The 16,812-nt window shown below is 47.3% G+C and overlaps 1 protein-coding gene across 1 annotated transcript in view; it reads right to left on the bottom strand.

The window, feature by feature from the left end:
- Positions 1–16,812, bottom strand: part of Zdhhc14 (zinc finger DHHC-type palmitoyltransferase 14) — a 260,731-nt gene that overhangs the window by 56,706 nt on the left and 187,213 nt on the right. The window contains exon 3 of the mRNA XM_059272812.1: positions 9,505–9,663. Coding sequence (XP_059128795.1) covers positions 9,505–9,663 — 159 coding nt within the window. The remainder of the gene's footprint in view (positions 1–9,504; positions 9,664–16,812) is intronic.

Genomic DNA, 16,812 nt, shown 5'->3' with positions numbered 1-16,812 from the left:
TGCAGGGGCATGTCTACTAGTGGCTTTTGATCCTGTTGCAAAGTGCTGGCATGACCAGAGATGGGGGAAAAGACATCGTGTTTCAATTCCTTGGTGAAAAATAAAGCCATAAATCAGGTAGGGTAGGAAGAAGTCGTTTTTCAACATAAGTCCTTAGAAAACTGGTTACTTTTGTCATATGACAAATGGCACACCACTCTGCTATATACTGTTGTGAGTTGAACTCCTAAGAGGCAAAGATACAGTCTAATACTACATCAACTTTGCCAATTTGTAGCAGGCTGGCTCGTATTATAAGAGTGTATGGGGCTTGGAGACAATAATGAATTCAACCGTGACCATACTATGAATGTCTACCTGTGGGAAGGTTTTAGTTCCTAAGGTGTGGGTCCCCATTTTTCACAGCCTCCCTCTCTCCCCCTCTCCCATCTTTCTGTTGAGACAGGGTCTCTCTATTTAGCCTTGACTGTCCTGGATCTCGCTCTGTAGACCAGGCTGCTCTTTAACTCACAGAGATCTACCTGCCTCTGCCTCTCAAGGGCTGGGATTAAAGGCGTGTGCCACCACACCCAGCTCATTCCAGTATTTCTGAGGGAAGGAGACAAAAATTCTAAAGGGAAGGAGACAAAAATCAACTGGGAATAGAGGATGTCTCAACAGCTCAGACATTACCCTGGTTAGGACGGCTCTGTTTATCCTGAAAGAGGACAGAGGGCAGCTGTACACTCGGCACTGATCTTTGTGTCCCCCTCTTGTAATAAAGACTTAATTCAAGTCACTGACACCAGGTTCTGCCCACCCCAAGGACACTGGGGAGAGGTACTGGGACCAGCACTCAACATCAAGAAGTTGTGTGCTGTGCATCTGTGTTTGGGTTGAAAGGGAAAAGGAAGAAAGGGGGGAAAAAGAGTGAACCTAAGGGATATTTTTAAAACAATTTTTTGTTTACATTTGTTTATTTATTTGTGGTGGATGGTGTGTTCATGCCACAGTGTGTGTTTGGAAGGTAGTCTGTCCCTGCTCCCCTCAGGAAAGAGTGTAGATCAGACTCAGAGCAGGACTCTGAAAGTGGATCTCCCAGCAAGACCCAAGCCTAGCATCAGGGGCTCTTGTGGGTCCCTTCGGCAATTAGTCAGTGAGGATGGATGTGAGCATGGGGCTTCAGGCAGAGACAGAAGGAAAGGAGTCACACTTGCTCACCAGCCTTTCAGAGGTCTGAAAGACTCCAGGAGAAGCCAGCATCTACTGCAGCCCAGCCCGCCCTCTGCAAGGCCATAAATGCACGCAACTTGCTAGCTCATCCCGCAGGATGATCGTGAAGTTGACAGCAGTGTCTTAAATTCCATTCCATGCCTGGGATGGACAAAGGGCACACAGAGAACTACCTCTGAAGGAAACGGCCACACATAAACACAGGCTGGCAGTCCAAGAGCAGAGACTTCACTTCACTACAAAGTGTTTCTACGGAGTCACTGCACATCTTCATCCGGAAAGGACAATAATTACATCCCCACAGGTCTGGAATGGGATTTTAAAATAAACATTCGTCTTCTCCTCAAAATAGACTCTTTCCGGTTCACTTAGTTCTTTATTTCAGATACTTCCAACCATTTAGAAAATAAACTTAGCCCATTCCAACAAGCCCAACTGTTTCCATGGCTTTTCTTTATTTAAACCTATAGGTATGTATTAAGCTTTCAAAATGAAAGCATGCACGCAATTGCTCATTATCGAAGTGCCCACCATTTCATAGCTCAACATTACCAGAGTCTAACAACAGCTGTGGGGTTTATGAAATATTGGACGGCTGCAACCCAACAGAGCACAGCTGGGTCCACAATACCTTAGAAGAAATTTCAAGGCTGGCAAGGTATATGCCTTTTTTAAAAAGTCTCTCTCTCTCTCTCTCTCTCTCTCTCTCTCTCTCTCTCTCTCTCTCTCTCTCTCTCTCTCTCACACACACACACACACACACACACACACACACACACACACACAAACTCAATTATTTTGCTAAATGGACACAGTATCAATTCACCTCTAATTCACCTCTCTCTCCCCATGGACTAGCGCAGCTCTGAAACACGCTAGAGGACCATCTTTGTGTGGTGGAAGTAGGTTAATGCAGAGAGTCACGACTGACCAGAATGCAGAGAACAAGAGACTGTGGCGTGCTCAGACATAAGACCGCTCTATCACAACCGCTATCCCCAAGGTTCAGTGAACATGAATGGTGAGGTTCAGGAAGAGGGAGTGGAGAGATCGTAAGAGCCAGGGGTGGGAAGACTCCTGTGAAACAGTGTCCTTGGGACATGACATGACAGTTGAAGTCCTGAATCCACAGCAGCTGTGGTTGCCCACATAGGATCAAGTCAGTCAGCTTTCATGCATGATGCAGGAGGGGCACCTGAGTTCCCACCCTGATGAGTAGATAATGACAGTTGCTAGGGGAGGGAGTCTTCTTCAGGGCTGTGGCCCCTTGTAGTCTGAAAATGCTATAGTGGATGAGCTCACACCTACGTGTATAGGGGCAGCGCTGATTAGAATCAGTGGGCTATAAAAAAAGAAGGCGTGAAGTTGGGAGGCGTTGGGGAGAAGGGGGAGTGAATAAGATCAAAATATATTGTATACATGCTTGAAATTCTTGATGAGTAAATATTGTATTTAGTAAGAATTACAAGTCTGAATGGCATGGCTTCCCTTTGTACCTTTCCTATTGTTTTTTACATATGTTACAATGTATCACTGAAGACTGTCACTCAAGAGTGGACGAAAAGCTTTCTTCAAAACTTTATGTTTGGCTTCATGTCTTATGTACAAACGTACATCCATCTTTGGGGTTGACTTTTTTTTTTTTTGGATGGGTCATCAGATGATGTGGCTGGTACATTATCTGCTTTTAAAAATTTAGAGATTTTGTTTTTTGAAGCCTAATGTGATTAATTTCTGTTCATGCTTTACGAGCAGTTGAGGATGGCAAGGACATTCCATAGAAATAAATTCAACATATCTATCACCTTTTATTAATAGCCTTGGTTTTCTTATATTTTGTTGTTGACCCAAATAACAAAAATAAAAGGGGTCTGTTATTTTTCCACTACTGTCATGTTTATACTAAAATATACTTAAAATTTCAAATAATGCTTACTTCCTATTTTTTTCTTTTCTAGACAGAGTTTCTCTGTGTAGTTTTGGTGTCTGTCCTGGACCTCTCACTCTGTAGACCAGGCTGGCCTCGAACTCACAGAGATCCGCCTGGCTCTGTGCTGGGATTAAAGGCGTGTACCACCACCACCCAGCTACTTCCCATATTTTATACAGTGTTATTTGGTTTATGCATGTTAGTGACAATTTTCAGCGATACTCTTTGATCTGTGGAGTATGAGAGACAAAACGCATTCTGCCTTGAGCTCTGGGTGCCCTGATCTTAAATATTGCCTCTGGGGACTGATTTTACTCTGAGGCATCTAGGGTACCACAGTGCCTGACATACACATGTTCAGGAAATGTCAGTGAAATGCAAAAATATTTCTGGAAACACGGAGGCACAAGGTAAAGCTCCACGTGCTTGGGTTCCAAGGAGGAAAGAAATGCCATCTCCCTCCATTTCCCTTGCATGATACGATTTCCGTCAGAATTATTAGCTCCCTTCCCAGACCCAAATATCTAAGAAGTATTGCACAACACCAGCCTGTATTTAAAGGCAGCTGCTAAGCCAAGTCTCTGCCATGCCAAACCTTGGGAACTACTGTGGTGATATATTGTGCACCCCAGTAAAGCTTACCTGGGGATCAGAGGACAGAGCCAGCCACTATATTAGACACAGAGGTCAGGCAGTGGTGGCACACACCCTTAGTTCTATCACTCAGGAGGCAGAGATCCATCTGGATCTCTGTGAGTTCAAGGCCACACTGGACTACATGAGAGAAACAGAACCAGGCAGTGGTGACACACACCTTTAATCCCAGGAAGTAACATGGCAGGACACCGAAAGGTATATAAGGTGTGAGGAAACAGGAACTTGCTTTCTTGAGGCTGAGGATTTTGTAGAGCTGTTCTGCTTCTCTGATCTTTCACCCAATATCTGGCTCTGGATTTTTATTTATTTATTTATTTTTTATTGTTTTACTATAAGACCTTTTAAGATGTGTGTTACAGACTACAGTGAAGCAACACCTGGGATCTAATGGTGGTGGTGGTCAGCACACTGCAAGAGTGTCCACCCCACACAAGGAGATCCACAGTCTGAGCTGATGTCACCAAGGAAGGGACGAGACAATGAACGGGGGACGATGTGGGACAGAGGGAGGACACGGTCAAGTGTGGCCAAGGACCCAGGAGAGGAGCATAAACAGAAAGGGGGGTGAGGTGGGCTTCAAAAGGACTTTAACGAGGGCGGGAAAGCCCTACCCCAAACAGCACCAACAGGAGATGAAGTCCCCACAGAGGGCTTCTGGGAACGGTTGTCAGCCTAACCAGAAATGACAAAGGGACAGAAACAATGGACCAGGGCTTGCCTTGCTTGAAGGAGGCTCGCACTGCCTGGTGTTCCCAGGGCCTGACACGCTGGAGGGCTTTGTCCTTTACCTCTTTTGTCCTCTGCCCCCCCCCCCCCCCGTAGTTGTGACACTGTGGGTACAGAGAAGGTCTCTTAGCCCAGAGAACAGCGGGTCCAGGACCCAGGCAGGTCCAGGACCCAGGCAGCTCCAGAGGGCCATTCTTAGCTTGTAGCTAAGATCCCTCCATCTAGGTGGTTAGACTCCCTTACAAACCATCTTTATTAATTTGTCCATGGCGTGTGATTAATTTCAAGGGAGCATTCCTTATTACACATTGATGCGTTAAAAATACTGAATTCTGGTGCCGGAGAGATGGCTTAGCAGCTAAGAATACTGGTTGTTCTTCCAGAGGACAGGGATCGATTCCCAGTACCCACATGGTGGTTCAAAACTATCTGTAACTCCACTTCTGGGGGATCCAACGCTCTCTTCTGGCCTTTGTTGGTATCAGGCACACAAGTGGGACACAGGCATACATACAGTCCAAACATCCACACACATAAAATAATATAAAAATTAAACATCCGATTCTGAGAACAACCCAGCAGTAACTGTGGTGAAAGCTGCTGGTTCCTCCAGCACTGATGGCCCAGGGAAGAATAGACTTGGGTTGCCAGTCAGGGCAAGGTGGAGAGCAGGAACTCGGGGATGGAGGCTGTGCACAGTCAATTTGAGAGGACCTAATGAGCCTTTGCTTTGTTTCTTAGCCCCTTCCACCATCCTCACCCCAATGATCTGAGAGACATGAGCTCCTAAAGGGAGCAGGGATGGATACAGACCCTGGATAATAGTTGTTTAAAAAGATTTTGTGCTGGGTGGCGGTTGTGCATGCCTTTAATCCCAGCACTCAGGAGGCAGAGGCAGGCGGATCTCTGTGAGTTTGAGGCCAGCCTGGGCTACAGAATGGGGTCCAGGACAGGCACCAAAACTACACAGAGAAACCCTGTCTCAAAAAAAAAAAAAAAAAAAAAGAAAAAGAAAAAGAAAATTGTGGGGCTGGTAGATGGTTCAGTGGGTAAAGGTGTTGGATGCAAAGCCTGATGATCTGTCAACCCCTGTGACACAAATGGACGGGGAACAGACTCCTGCAGGGTGTCCTATGATGTCCACACGTATGCATGGCATGCATGCACCCCATGCTCTCCCCAACACAAATAAATGCCAAAAAAGGCACTGCCTATGCCTGCCAGGATGAACCGTGTGTGTGTGTGTGTGTGTGTGTGTGTGTGTGTGTGTGTGTGTATGTGTGTGTGTGTGTGTATTGTGTGTGAGTGTGGTGTATATACATCTTTGTATGGATATATACATTGGTGTGTTCATAGCTGTAGAGGTCATAGGTCAATATCAGTTATCTGACTCAACTATTCACTATCTCATTTTTTTGAGATAGTTTGCTCCCTGAACCTGGGGCTCACCAATTTAGTTAGATGGGCTGGCCAATGAGCTCCAGGATCTGCCTGTCTTTGCCTCCCCAGCACCGGGGTTACAGACTCGGGTTAGGCTTTGTACACGGATGCTGGGGATCTGAACTTGGGTCCTCATGCTTGTGGGCCAGACACATCACTGACTGAGCCATCACCTCCAGCACCGAATCTTGTTTAAATAAGATGCCCGGGAGCAGCACTACTAACTTGGGGTAGGAACGTTGGTGGCGACACTTACTGACCCCTTTGTGTATGCCACGTCTGAACAGGATACTCTAGTGGACATCAACGACCCCACTTAATTCTTAGACGAAATTTATAAGCTATATTAGGCTCACCTTGTTTTATGGTGCTGAGAAAACTTTCTCAGCTTCCACGGTTTTTCAGTAACAAGAGCAGGGCATAGCCCTGGATCTCTGTGTTGAAGGCCAGGTCCCGCCATTAGGTTCTGTCTACTGTTTCTAGGGTCACATCAGTGTTCAGCCTTCAAGGAAGCACTTCCCCCAGCCCTCCACTAAGACTGCAAAGCTCTTACGATTGATTTGGCTCTCCTTTAAAATGTATTTAACAAAGAAAAAGAATTTCCCACTAACCTGGAAATCTGCATTTTCACCCTTTCCTCTGCTAATGCAGGATGGCAATTATCCACTGTGTCTGGGAAGTAATGACCCAGAGCCATTCCTTACAAGGGGAGGGGAGACTCCATTCTAACCTGGGCTTCCAACACACACTGTCTTTTTTATTTGCTGTAAAAAGCAGAACTGTTTCGGTAAAAATCTTCTATCTAAAAATACACTAGCAGCAACCTTGCAATTACACTCCTCTGTGGGATACTTCTGCCTTCCCCTCTATTTCCCGAATCAGAGGTCTGGTCTGTGGCCTGCTCATTGGTCATGCCAAAGGCTGGTGTTGCACAACTGAGTGGAAAAACCCAAGCTATGTAGGCTTGGATAACACTCTCTCTGTGTGTGTGTGTGTGTGTGTGTGTGTGTGTGTGTGTGTGTGTGTGTGTGCAGTGCAATCAACAGCTTCATTTTAAATCATCTGTACATTCCTTACCTCCCCTCCCCTCCATAGAAAGGGACTTGGTCCCATCACCGCTGTACCTGCAGGCTGGGCTTCCTCTTCCTGACCCCATCCCAGTCCTTGCCGCTTCCTCTCTTTCCCCCTTTCCCTTGGGTGTCTCTGTCATGGAAGATCGACAAGCTTGCATGTGGGCTGCTGGGCTGCTGTGGTGACGGAGTCCTCAGAAAGGGCCACATGTGCTTCCTGTACACTGTGGGTTGATGGCTCTAGTTTTCACAATTGGTAGAGTCCACGAGTGGGGACACTATCTCAAACAGTTTTACTATGGCGAAAACAGGCCATCAACTGTGAAATTCCATCAAAATTTTGGCAAGAGGATTCACACTTAATTTATGAGGCGTTTTAAAGAGATACATACACTGAGGGTCAGTATGGGACCCAGACTGGGAGTGACTACATGATTTGCAGGAAGTGACAAGACTCCAATGGAATTTTCAAATCAGAACTCACTACAAGATGGGAAAGGCTTTCTTTTTAAACGTGATTGCAGATCTAACCCAGAGACAGGAGACAGGATTGAGACAAACTGGTGAAGATGAGGAAGGAGGAGCCCAAAGTGTTTAGAAATGGGTAAAAGCTTTTTACAAATGATAAGGACGTAGATGCTTTAGGATGGTAGATAACAACTTATTTGTCAAAATACAGCTTAGGATACCCCCCCCCACACACACACACACAGGAGAGAGCATGAAAAACAACAGGAGTGCTGACGGGACAGGCTATTCCATTCTGTAACAGACCCTAGGGTTAAAATGACAACCTAAGACCAGGCCTCCAAGGCTGCTCATCAGCCCTACAAGATGTTCCCTGGATGACACTGAAGCCACCATGCTGTCTGGCCCCAAATGTCCTCAAGGTAGGCATTGTCAAAAAGGGTACCAAGCCACACCAACTCAGTCACACGGCCTTATAGAGACCCCATGTGCCCTGCAGGAGAACAGGGTACAGTTCTTTTGTCCTAATTGCAGAGGGTGACATTGTATCAAGGACTTGCCTAGAGAAAGCCAACTCAAAAACAATAAGGGTAGTAACAGTAGCAGTAATAGTAACAGCAACAGCAGCAGCAGTAACAGCAGCAGCAGCAACAGCAGAAGTAACAATAACAGCAGAAGTAACAATAACAGCAGAAGTAACAATAACAGCAGTAACACAGCAGTAACAGCAGTAGCTAACACTTCCCATAGCCTGGCACTTTTCTGACTGCTCTGTGTGTTTCCTGTGTAGGTCATCTTTCAACCAGCACACTACAGACAGGCAGGAGAAAATGGAGGCACATTTTAAGTAGCTTGCCTAAGTCACACAGGGAGCATTTGGAGACTGGTCACCCTGTGCCGCACCCCTGGCTCCTAAGTCCAAGCTCCTTACTGCATGGGAAGGGTAGAAGAGAAGTCTAAGCTTCTCCACAGGGGATCACAAACCAACAGGAATTTAAGTTAATAAGAACCAAGACAAATACAGACAGTGTCAAACTGCAGATTATTAAAGTCAGGATAAAGTGACTTTAAGATTAATAAGATTTCTTGGTGCTGCGGGAGTTACATTGCAAAATTTAATTTTTCTCAGGAAGAATTAAGACTACAAATTCTGAGACTGAAGGAGAATGTTGGAAATCAATAGTGTGTTACCAAGGGAGACACTGTCCGGAGGGTGCCCGTCTCCTTCCAGGTGTGAGGGGGCAAGGCTTCCACCCTCACCTCTGTGGAGGCCGGCTACAGGAACGGGGAACTGCAGTCTTCCACAGTGAGACCCAGCTTTACCCCGTCTTTGTCGAGGCCCTCTTCTCTTAGGAGCTGTGCCTAGGATGGAAGACGGCCTATAGCTATGGTGACCAGCTTTAAGTCTAAAGGGATGGGAAGCCTAGCCACAAACCCTAGGGTCTGGGACCCAGGTCAGTTGTGGAAGCCAGTGTTGGGTCAGGAGCAGGGCTAATCACAACCAGGGATCTTTAAGCTGGCACCTTCCCTCTTAAAACCATAACACCCCGTTCTGAGATATAGCCCAATGTGGAAATTGGCTGTTTCTACTTCCCTTCCCTCCTTCAGATCCAAGGCCTCCCTCATCCCCAAAAGAAGTTTCTGAGCATCGGGGGAGGGAGGTGCCAAAAGCATATGCTTTATGTGTATGGCCAGCTGTCAGGCAATGGAGGGACCCGGGGCTGCAACGGCTTTATTTCAAGTATCTGCTCATCTGGCATCTAGGAGGAACAAAGGTCCATGTGTTGGGAAAGAAGGTCCAGGGCTTGGCAAGATAAAATAAAACCTACTGTGGAAGAGAGTGGTGAGTGCAGGCTTGGTGAGTGTGTTCAGTGGAGACAGATGAACGCATTGGCACAGTAGCCACTGTGAAGCCTTCAGTAGAAGCACTAAAGACAGGTCGTCTCTATTCAGCACCCTAGCAAGGAACTGCTACTCGCGCAGCATCTGGGTCCTACTCACCTACGCAGTTATCACACAGGCTGCAGTGGGAGGCTCGAGGGGGGCGGAAAATCTTGCAGGTAAAACAGTACTTTAGTTTCACAGTCTGGCCATTGATGATGACTTCTTTGGTTCTGGGAGGTGGGCGGTACCCCCCTGAACTGGTGCCGTTGGCGATATCTGTGGAAAGAAGGAAAAACAGCACACACCTTCAGAACACCATTTCAGCTCTGTGGTCCCTGTCACCTGATTCGGGGACCGGGCCTAGCTGTAGCCAACATTCCTAGGGCAGCAGACACACTTTACTGCCCTGCGTCGTCACGGGCAACTGTTGTTTAATGGATGCTCTGGCTGAACCTGTTCATGCGGGCCAGAGACCATATGATGGGGCTCTTGTCAAAGGCCTGAGAGGGTATGTGGTCCAGCCTAGCAGAGGGATGCTCTCCATGGGTCATTCCCACCTCCCTCCCCTTCAGGGCATGTATAGGAAAGAGACAATGTGGGGAGATACCCAAATGACTGCAGAGGGGGCCTCCTGATCTGGCTGCCAGCCCACTAAACCTCGGTCAAGGCCCTAGAATGGAATTGGTCTTGTGACAGCAGCCAACCTTGTCCCAGTTAACTCAGGGATCTTCATTCTCCCTCCTGAACTGAGCTCTTCAAGCCCAGTGGAGTCATCTCCCTGCTTTGCCCATTGGCCTCAAAAGTCCCAGTGTGGGGTGGACGGCAGGGGAGGAATATCCATTTTAAAAACATCTATTTTCATGAAAAATTATTAAATGCATATTTTAAAAAAATCACTTGTATGATTTTGGCATCATTTATTAGTTTTTAGAGCCAGTTTTAAAAGGTTAAAGAAAACACAATTATATCTCTTTTTCCCCTGAAAATTGTACATTTATTTATTTGTGTGTGAGGGAGGGGGAGCATATCGTGTGTGTGTGTGTGTGTGTGTGTGTGTGTGTGTGTGTGTGTGTGTATGTATACGAGTCAAGGGAATCCGTTCTTTCCTTCTACTATGTGGCTTCCAGGGTTTAGAACTCAGGCTGTTGGCCTTGGGAGCAAGCACCTTTACCCACAGAACTGGCCCCTAAGTCTATTTTTTTAAAGTTTCCTTTTATCTCACAGCCTGGTTCTTCTCTCTGGTGTCACATGAGAGTCACTGGGCAGCTGGTCCCCCCCCCCCCCCCCCCCCCCGCACACATCACACCTTGCCTCTTGATTTCATACAGAGCAGGACTGAGACCCCGGCTCTAGAGGAAGGTAGGATTTCCTGCTTTATTCATGTGTTGACTCCCCACAGCTCTACTAGCCCTGCCAGAAGAATCTGGGGCAGCCGGTTGTGTAGTGAAGACCCAGAGCCAAAGAGAGTAGCAAGGACCCTTTGAGGGCTTTTGCTAAGACTCTGGAGTGGATCCAGGACTCTCTGGAGCTGGTGAATTGAAGGTAGACACTCAGTTTAGTTCACACTCACAGCATACTTCTGCAGATCCCCAGTGTGGTAGGCCTGAGTGTCATCATCAACACAGGCCCTCCACACAAACCATCTAGACAAGACTTGTCTGGAGAGTTTTGAAACGACTGGTACCCTGGACTTGGCCTCAGAATTCTGATTTCACAGGGATGGACAGAGTCAGGTATGGAGGTTTAAAAGGCTCCTCTCAGATACCCCATCAATAGCCAAGGCTGACGGCCAACAGTGTGGGGTCCACACAGCATCTGTCTTACACAACAGCTCGTCAGAGAAGCGGGCTCTCAGCTCATCCCAAACACGGCCTAGGATTCTGCATTTTGCCCAGATCCTCCAGTGACCCCCTGCACTCAAAGCCTTAGAACCTGGGTCCATGGTGAACACAGCTTCGCTCAGAGGAGGGGACATGCCGAGAAGCACACCCAGCCACCTCAGCCACCTCATGCAAGTTTAGCTATAGTGATGGTTCCTGGGGGGCTTTCCTTTTCTGTCCCTCCCTGAGAGAAGCCACAGCCGACTAGTCGTGACTCGGGGGTTCCAACTGCTATGGGACCTCAGCTTTCTTTCTGAGGCTGTGTGATGCAGACCCTCTGCACTAGCTCCTTAGCTGTTGTGCTAGTAAACACCAACCCCAGTGGCAAGGAGGGCTTCAGACCTGTCACCCCCACTGAGAACTCATGGAACACGGAAGTTCAGCGGCAAGGTACAAACAGAGAGGAAGGTGAGTTCAAGGAAGGGCATGATGGGAATCACAGGACAGTACACCCCTTTACCTCTTCCTGGGACCAGACCTCCTGCTTGGAACCGTCAGAGAGCTATGCAGCCAACTTTGGAGCCATGGGTTGCCTTGCCAACCTGGATACTCTCTTGGTACCCTCCCCACAACATGCTACCCTGGCGACCTCCCTACCAGGGGACGCTAAAGCCGGCAGCGTCTAGGGTGCATGCTGGGAAGAGGAGTCAGAGCTGGAGGATGGGAGAGGCCGAGACGGCGTCACTGTGGCTGCCCTAAGCATCAGGGGGAAAGGACAGACTCAAAGCGCATCAATGACCAGGGCAGGTCTCTGTGAACGCCAGCCGGGCAGGCGGCTTTGAGGTCTAAACTACTTTGGTAGTTTTTATGTCAGCTGTGACATGGACCGGATGTATTTAGTTCCTGCAAATGTGAGTTAAAAAAAAAAAACAAAAACTGAAAGATCATTTACAAAGAAACTCAATCAAATATCTGTTAATTTCATCAGAAAAGTTCTGGAGCTGAATTCCTGAGGCAAATACTGTAAAATGCAGAGATGCCGAAATTGCCCAGCACCAGCACCATGTAAAAAGCTTAGCCCTGCATGGCAACAGCTTGACAAAGTGAGTCTTTGTGAGCGTGCCTCACAATAGACCCTATTGATCTTATATCTCCAAAGCACTCCTTTCAGGAAGATTAAACCTGATACAAAGTGAGCTGAAAGCTAGGATTCAACAGAGAGAGTAAACTAAAGCTTAAGCAGTTAGCCCAAACCCTAAAACCCTTTGATTAGATCATTGGAGACTGAGACGTTAAAATAATAATAATAAAAAAATAATAAAACATTTAAAAATTGAAGCATCAGAAGACCCAGGGAGAATCAGAGGACCTATGAAAAGAAAAACAAAGAGCAGCAATAACAAATAACAGTGGGGCAGTCTTTACAAAGGGCTGACCCTGCTGCTGCACAGGCAGGTGGGACCTGGGCAGCTTAGGAGGCCTCCCCTGGTTGCCTGCCGAGTCACTGAGCCTCCGGTCTCATCTTCCTGTGCCTCTGGATTAGATTCATCGCCCCCAACAACCCTGAGGTAGCATTCTAAGTGTCCCCAGAGTCCTCAGAGCTCCCGGGCTGGTCTTCCCACAGGAGTCTTACACGGACTCCACACTCCAGACCTTGCAGCAGCCCCGTGCTCTCCCCGAGGAGCCAGCTGCTGCACATCTGGGACATGCACAGTGGTCCCAGCGCTGGGGTGGAGATGATCTCATCTTTCAGAGGTTCAGGCTTCTCTTGTGAAAACAGCTGGCAAGTAGACGTGCTTATCTGCACCCATGGGCTCTCACCCTGCTTAATTTATCTGTTTACTCAGTCCACTGAGCTCGGCTGGACTCCTACTAAGTGGCACCCTTGGCATTTGGGGCAGTGTTTGGATTGAAGCTGGTGGCCCATCACAAAGCTTGTCCCCCGTTGAGCGCATCCACATCTGCCGCCCCAGGTATGGGGCACAGAGGGTGGAGCTGAGTGCTCCGGTCTAATCCCCAATTATTCTGTGTGGGCCTTTTGTGTGTGCATGCAACAATTGTGCTTCTGTTTCTCAGAGCTGCTCTTTGTGGCTTAAATACAGCTCTGGAGAAAGAATAATCAAGTCTACAATAGCTAATGGTTGAAGAACACAGGAATTTGGGGGTAAAAACGGTTAGCGGCTTTGTAAGCTTACAGGAATTACTACTTCCCAAGGGCATTTTACACAAGTATTCTGAAGGAAAGAAAACACAAAAGCCTGAAATGGCTTTTACATTCACAAAGGCCCCTCCTCCTGATGGTTGGAGTTGTTGGCAGAGCGGTGGAAATGATAATGTATACTTGTGCATCCATGTCTGGCGCCAACCTTGCAATCAGACCCGTGGGCAAAGAACTAAGGGGCCTTGGGGTAGGAAGGAAAGGTTGGCCATGCATGCCCAGGAAGGGGAAAACAGCACTGAAGGAGGTATCTCAGTGAAAGAGAAACCCTGGGCAAGCCAGAGGGTTCTGTAACTGTTCCTTAATGTATTCCTGCCTGTTCAAGGCCTGTCTTCGAAAAAGAAGCCATTGTTTCCTCCTGAGGGAACAGGGTGCTTACATCATGAAGGACCCATTTTGATCCCATAGTGCTGATTTCGACCCCAAACTGCTGTAGACTCTGCTTTCAAAACTACAGGAGGAAAATGTCACCTTTGAAGATGTGGATAAAGATCGTCTCTCCAGCTAAAGGATTCATCTGGAGGAGTGGCATTCCCTGGGGTGCTGAAGTTTCACAGACCATTAGCCAGCTGACAGAGCATCTGCCAGAGTGGTGGGAGCCTTTGCTAACAGGAGTTTAGTCAGCATGAAGATAGGGCATGGGGCAAAAGTGACTTCATACACTATTCCTCAAGATACTACGGCAGTGTTGAGTATAGCTACTCACTGCCATAACACAGTCAAGGATTTAACAAATCTAAATACCCAACAGAGGTCCACTAGACACCCAACAGTCTTCTGGGTGCTGTGGGCACAGGAATGCACAGAAGTCTCCTGTCTTTGTGGTATATACTGTAGGGAGGACAGATCAATTCAGAGAATGGGGTTTTGATAATTCAAAGACACAAACAAATCATACTGCAGACTGGATCTCACACTTGGACAATGGTCAAGATCACTCAGGGTAGCATTTATCGTTTTTGCCCACAGGGAAATGTGAAAGTACCTAGAGACATTTTTAGTTGTCACAAGTAGGAGGGAGCGCTCCTGGCAACTAGCATGGAGAGCAGGCTTAAACACCCCCCAGTGCAGAGGCCAGTCCTTTACAAACAACAATCTCACAGCCATATATCAATAGTATGGAGGCGGAGAGGCTTCTCCAAGTGTGGTCCATGACCCAGCAGTCTTGGCGTTATGGGGAAGCCTGTTCGCAGCAACTCAGTTTGGTACCTACCCCCCACCTCCACAAGTCACCTTATCTGGAACCTGCATTTTCAAAGATCCCCAGGATATTTGGGCACTTGTGAAAGTTTGGAAATCATTGCTATTGGTGCCACATTCCTCCATAAGTGGGATAACCTTGCTGGTAGGCTAGAAAATGTGTTAATTAAGCCCGGTAAAGTCCTCGATCTCTTCTTTTTAGGTACTGACAAATACCATGCAGAAAAAGCTTATTTACCTGGAAACTATATAGAGGAAGGGAGGAAGGGAGGGAGGGAAGGAGTGAGGAAGGGGGAGAGAGAGAGAGAGAGACAGAGAGAGACTGACTTCATTCTCAAACATACTCATCTTGGGTGGTAGGAGCTAAGAACGGGATTTTTCTAAATGTTCTCAGCTCACACTTGTAGTTGATGAAGCCATTGACTAAGAATGAAGGTGACTGAGAGGAACCAACGCCATTTGCAAAGATGTCAATGGTCCGTGAAGAGCTGATACAACAGTTAGTTATGGAAAGTCTGCCCCAATCAAAGCAGACAAAGTCTGGCTTTCAAACACTTTCTGTTTGGGATATTGTCAAAGGAAATCTTACAAATGACCTCACTGTATCCAAAACAGTCAGGTGTGAAGCGCCAGGTTGACTGAGATGGGCTCAGTGTGTCAGTCCTTTGTACCATCTTCCTGGGGACACAGTTGGAAGAGCACCATGAAAGTCCATGGCTGTGGTCTAGAATAGCAATTTCAGATGAGGATGTACTCATTACATCAACCCATTCAAGGAGAGATCTTGCACATGTCTATGCGCTGTTGGGAAGTTGGTGGGATGCCTGTGGGTCTTCTTTTTGGCATACTGGTAGAGTAGGAAATACCAGTGTTCACAATTAATTCTGTGACTGTAAACTGAGATATTTCTAAAACTAGTACTGGAATCATAAGTTTCAGAAAACTGAAACACAGAATGCTATCCATGTGATTTTTTTCAAATCTAGTGGAGAGAATAGGCCTCAGTGTGGTGTTTTAAATGAGAACGGCCCCCAGAGGCTCATAATGTTTCAATATTTGGTCCCCACTTGGTGGAATAGTTTGGAAATGATTAGGAAGTGTGGCCCCCTTGGAGGAGGTGTGTCACTGGGAGCAGGCTTTGAGTCTCAAAAGCCCGTGCCTCTCCATAGGGAGGCCTCACCCTCTCTGAGGAGTGGATGGGGGGGGGGATGGGGACAAGGACTGGGCGGTTGGGATTGAGGGAGGTGACTGGGCGGAGAAGGGGAGGGAGGAGGAACTAGGATTGGTATGTAAAATGATTCACCCTCTGAAACTGTAAGCCCAATGTACTCTTTTTTTCTGTCAATTGCCTTGTTCGTGGTGTTTATCACTGCCACAGAAAAGTGATTAAGACACTCAGGTAACTTTGAATTACCATTGTTCGGAGAGGTTATATTCATGGAAAGACCTCACACCGCCTGATGCTATGGTGTCCATGGCTATCACAGGCTTTTTTCTCCGAGGCTCCTCAGATCCCAGAGGACAACATGTACTGTACATATGCATATGCATGTAATCATTAATTAGTGCGACTGAGGATGGAAGGGAAAGAAAAGTGCTTAGTCACCACGACCCTTTTAGTTTAACTAACCAAGCTAATCCAATCCATGCTCCTAACAAATGAAAATTAATGATGATCTTATTTGGGGGGCACTCTTTTTCCAGTCGGATGCAAAGCCTTGTCCTTGAGTATAAAAGAAAGAAAAGTGCCTTTGTCCTTGCAGAGTTTAATTCTCCTCAAATGTCAGATTTCCCTGCACACACGCACACAAAACTGCTGTGCTGTGTAAATGAAAAGTCAGTTCTGAAGGCCGAAGCTCCAAATATTTGCATGTGTTTGTACTCTGTGTGGGTAGATTCTGCACGGTCAGAGACAACCAGCTCCCGGACACGGATAGCGATCAGCCCGGCTGGCTCGCCAGGGTTGGCATTATTGTAGGATAAGCAGAAGAGAACAAAGGGAACTGGTGGGCACTGGACACCATGCTGGGGCAGGTCATACTTCAGGATCACACCAAGAAAGCTGACATGCTTCTATTAACGCTCCAGGGACGTGGATATGAGGGCATCAGTGAGGGCCTGGGTGTGAGGGCTGGCTGCCTTCTATCTCACTTGGCATGTACCGTGGTAAGATTCTATCTGGAGACC

The sequence above is a fragment of the Peromyscus eremicus genome, chromosome 8b, assembly GCF_949786415.1.
Source record: "Peromyscus eremicus chromosome 8b, PerEre_H2_v1, whole genome shotgun sequence".
NCBI classification, from domain to species: domain Eukaryota; kingdom Metazoa; phylum Chordata; class Mammalia; order Rodentia; family Cricetidae; genus Peromyscus; species Peromyscus eremicus.
This window is presented reverse-complemented; position numbering and strand designations above follow the sequence as displayed.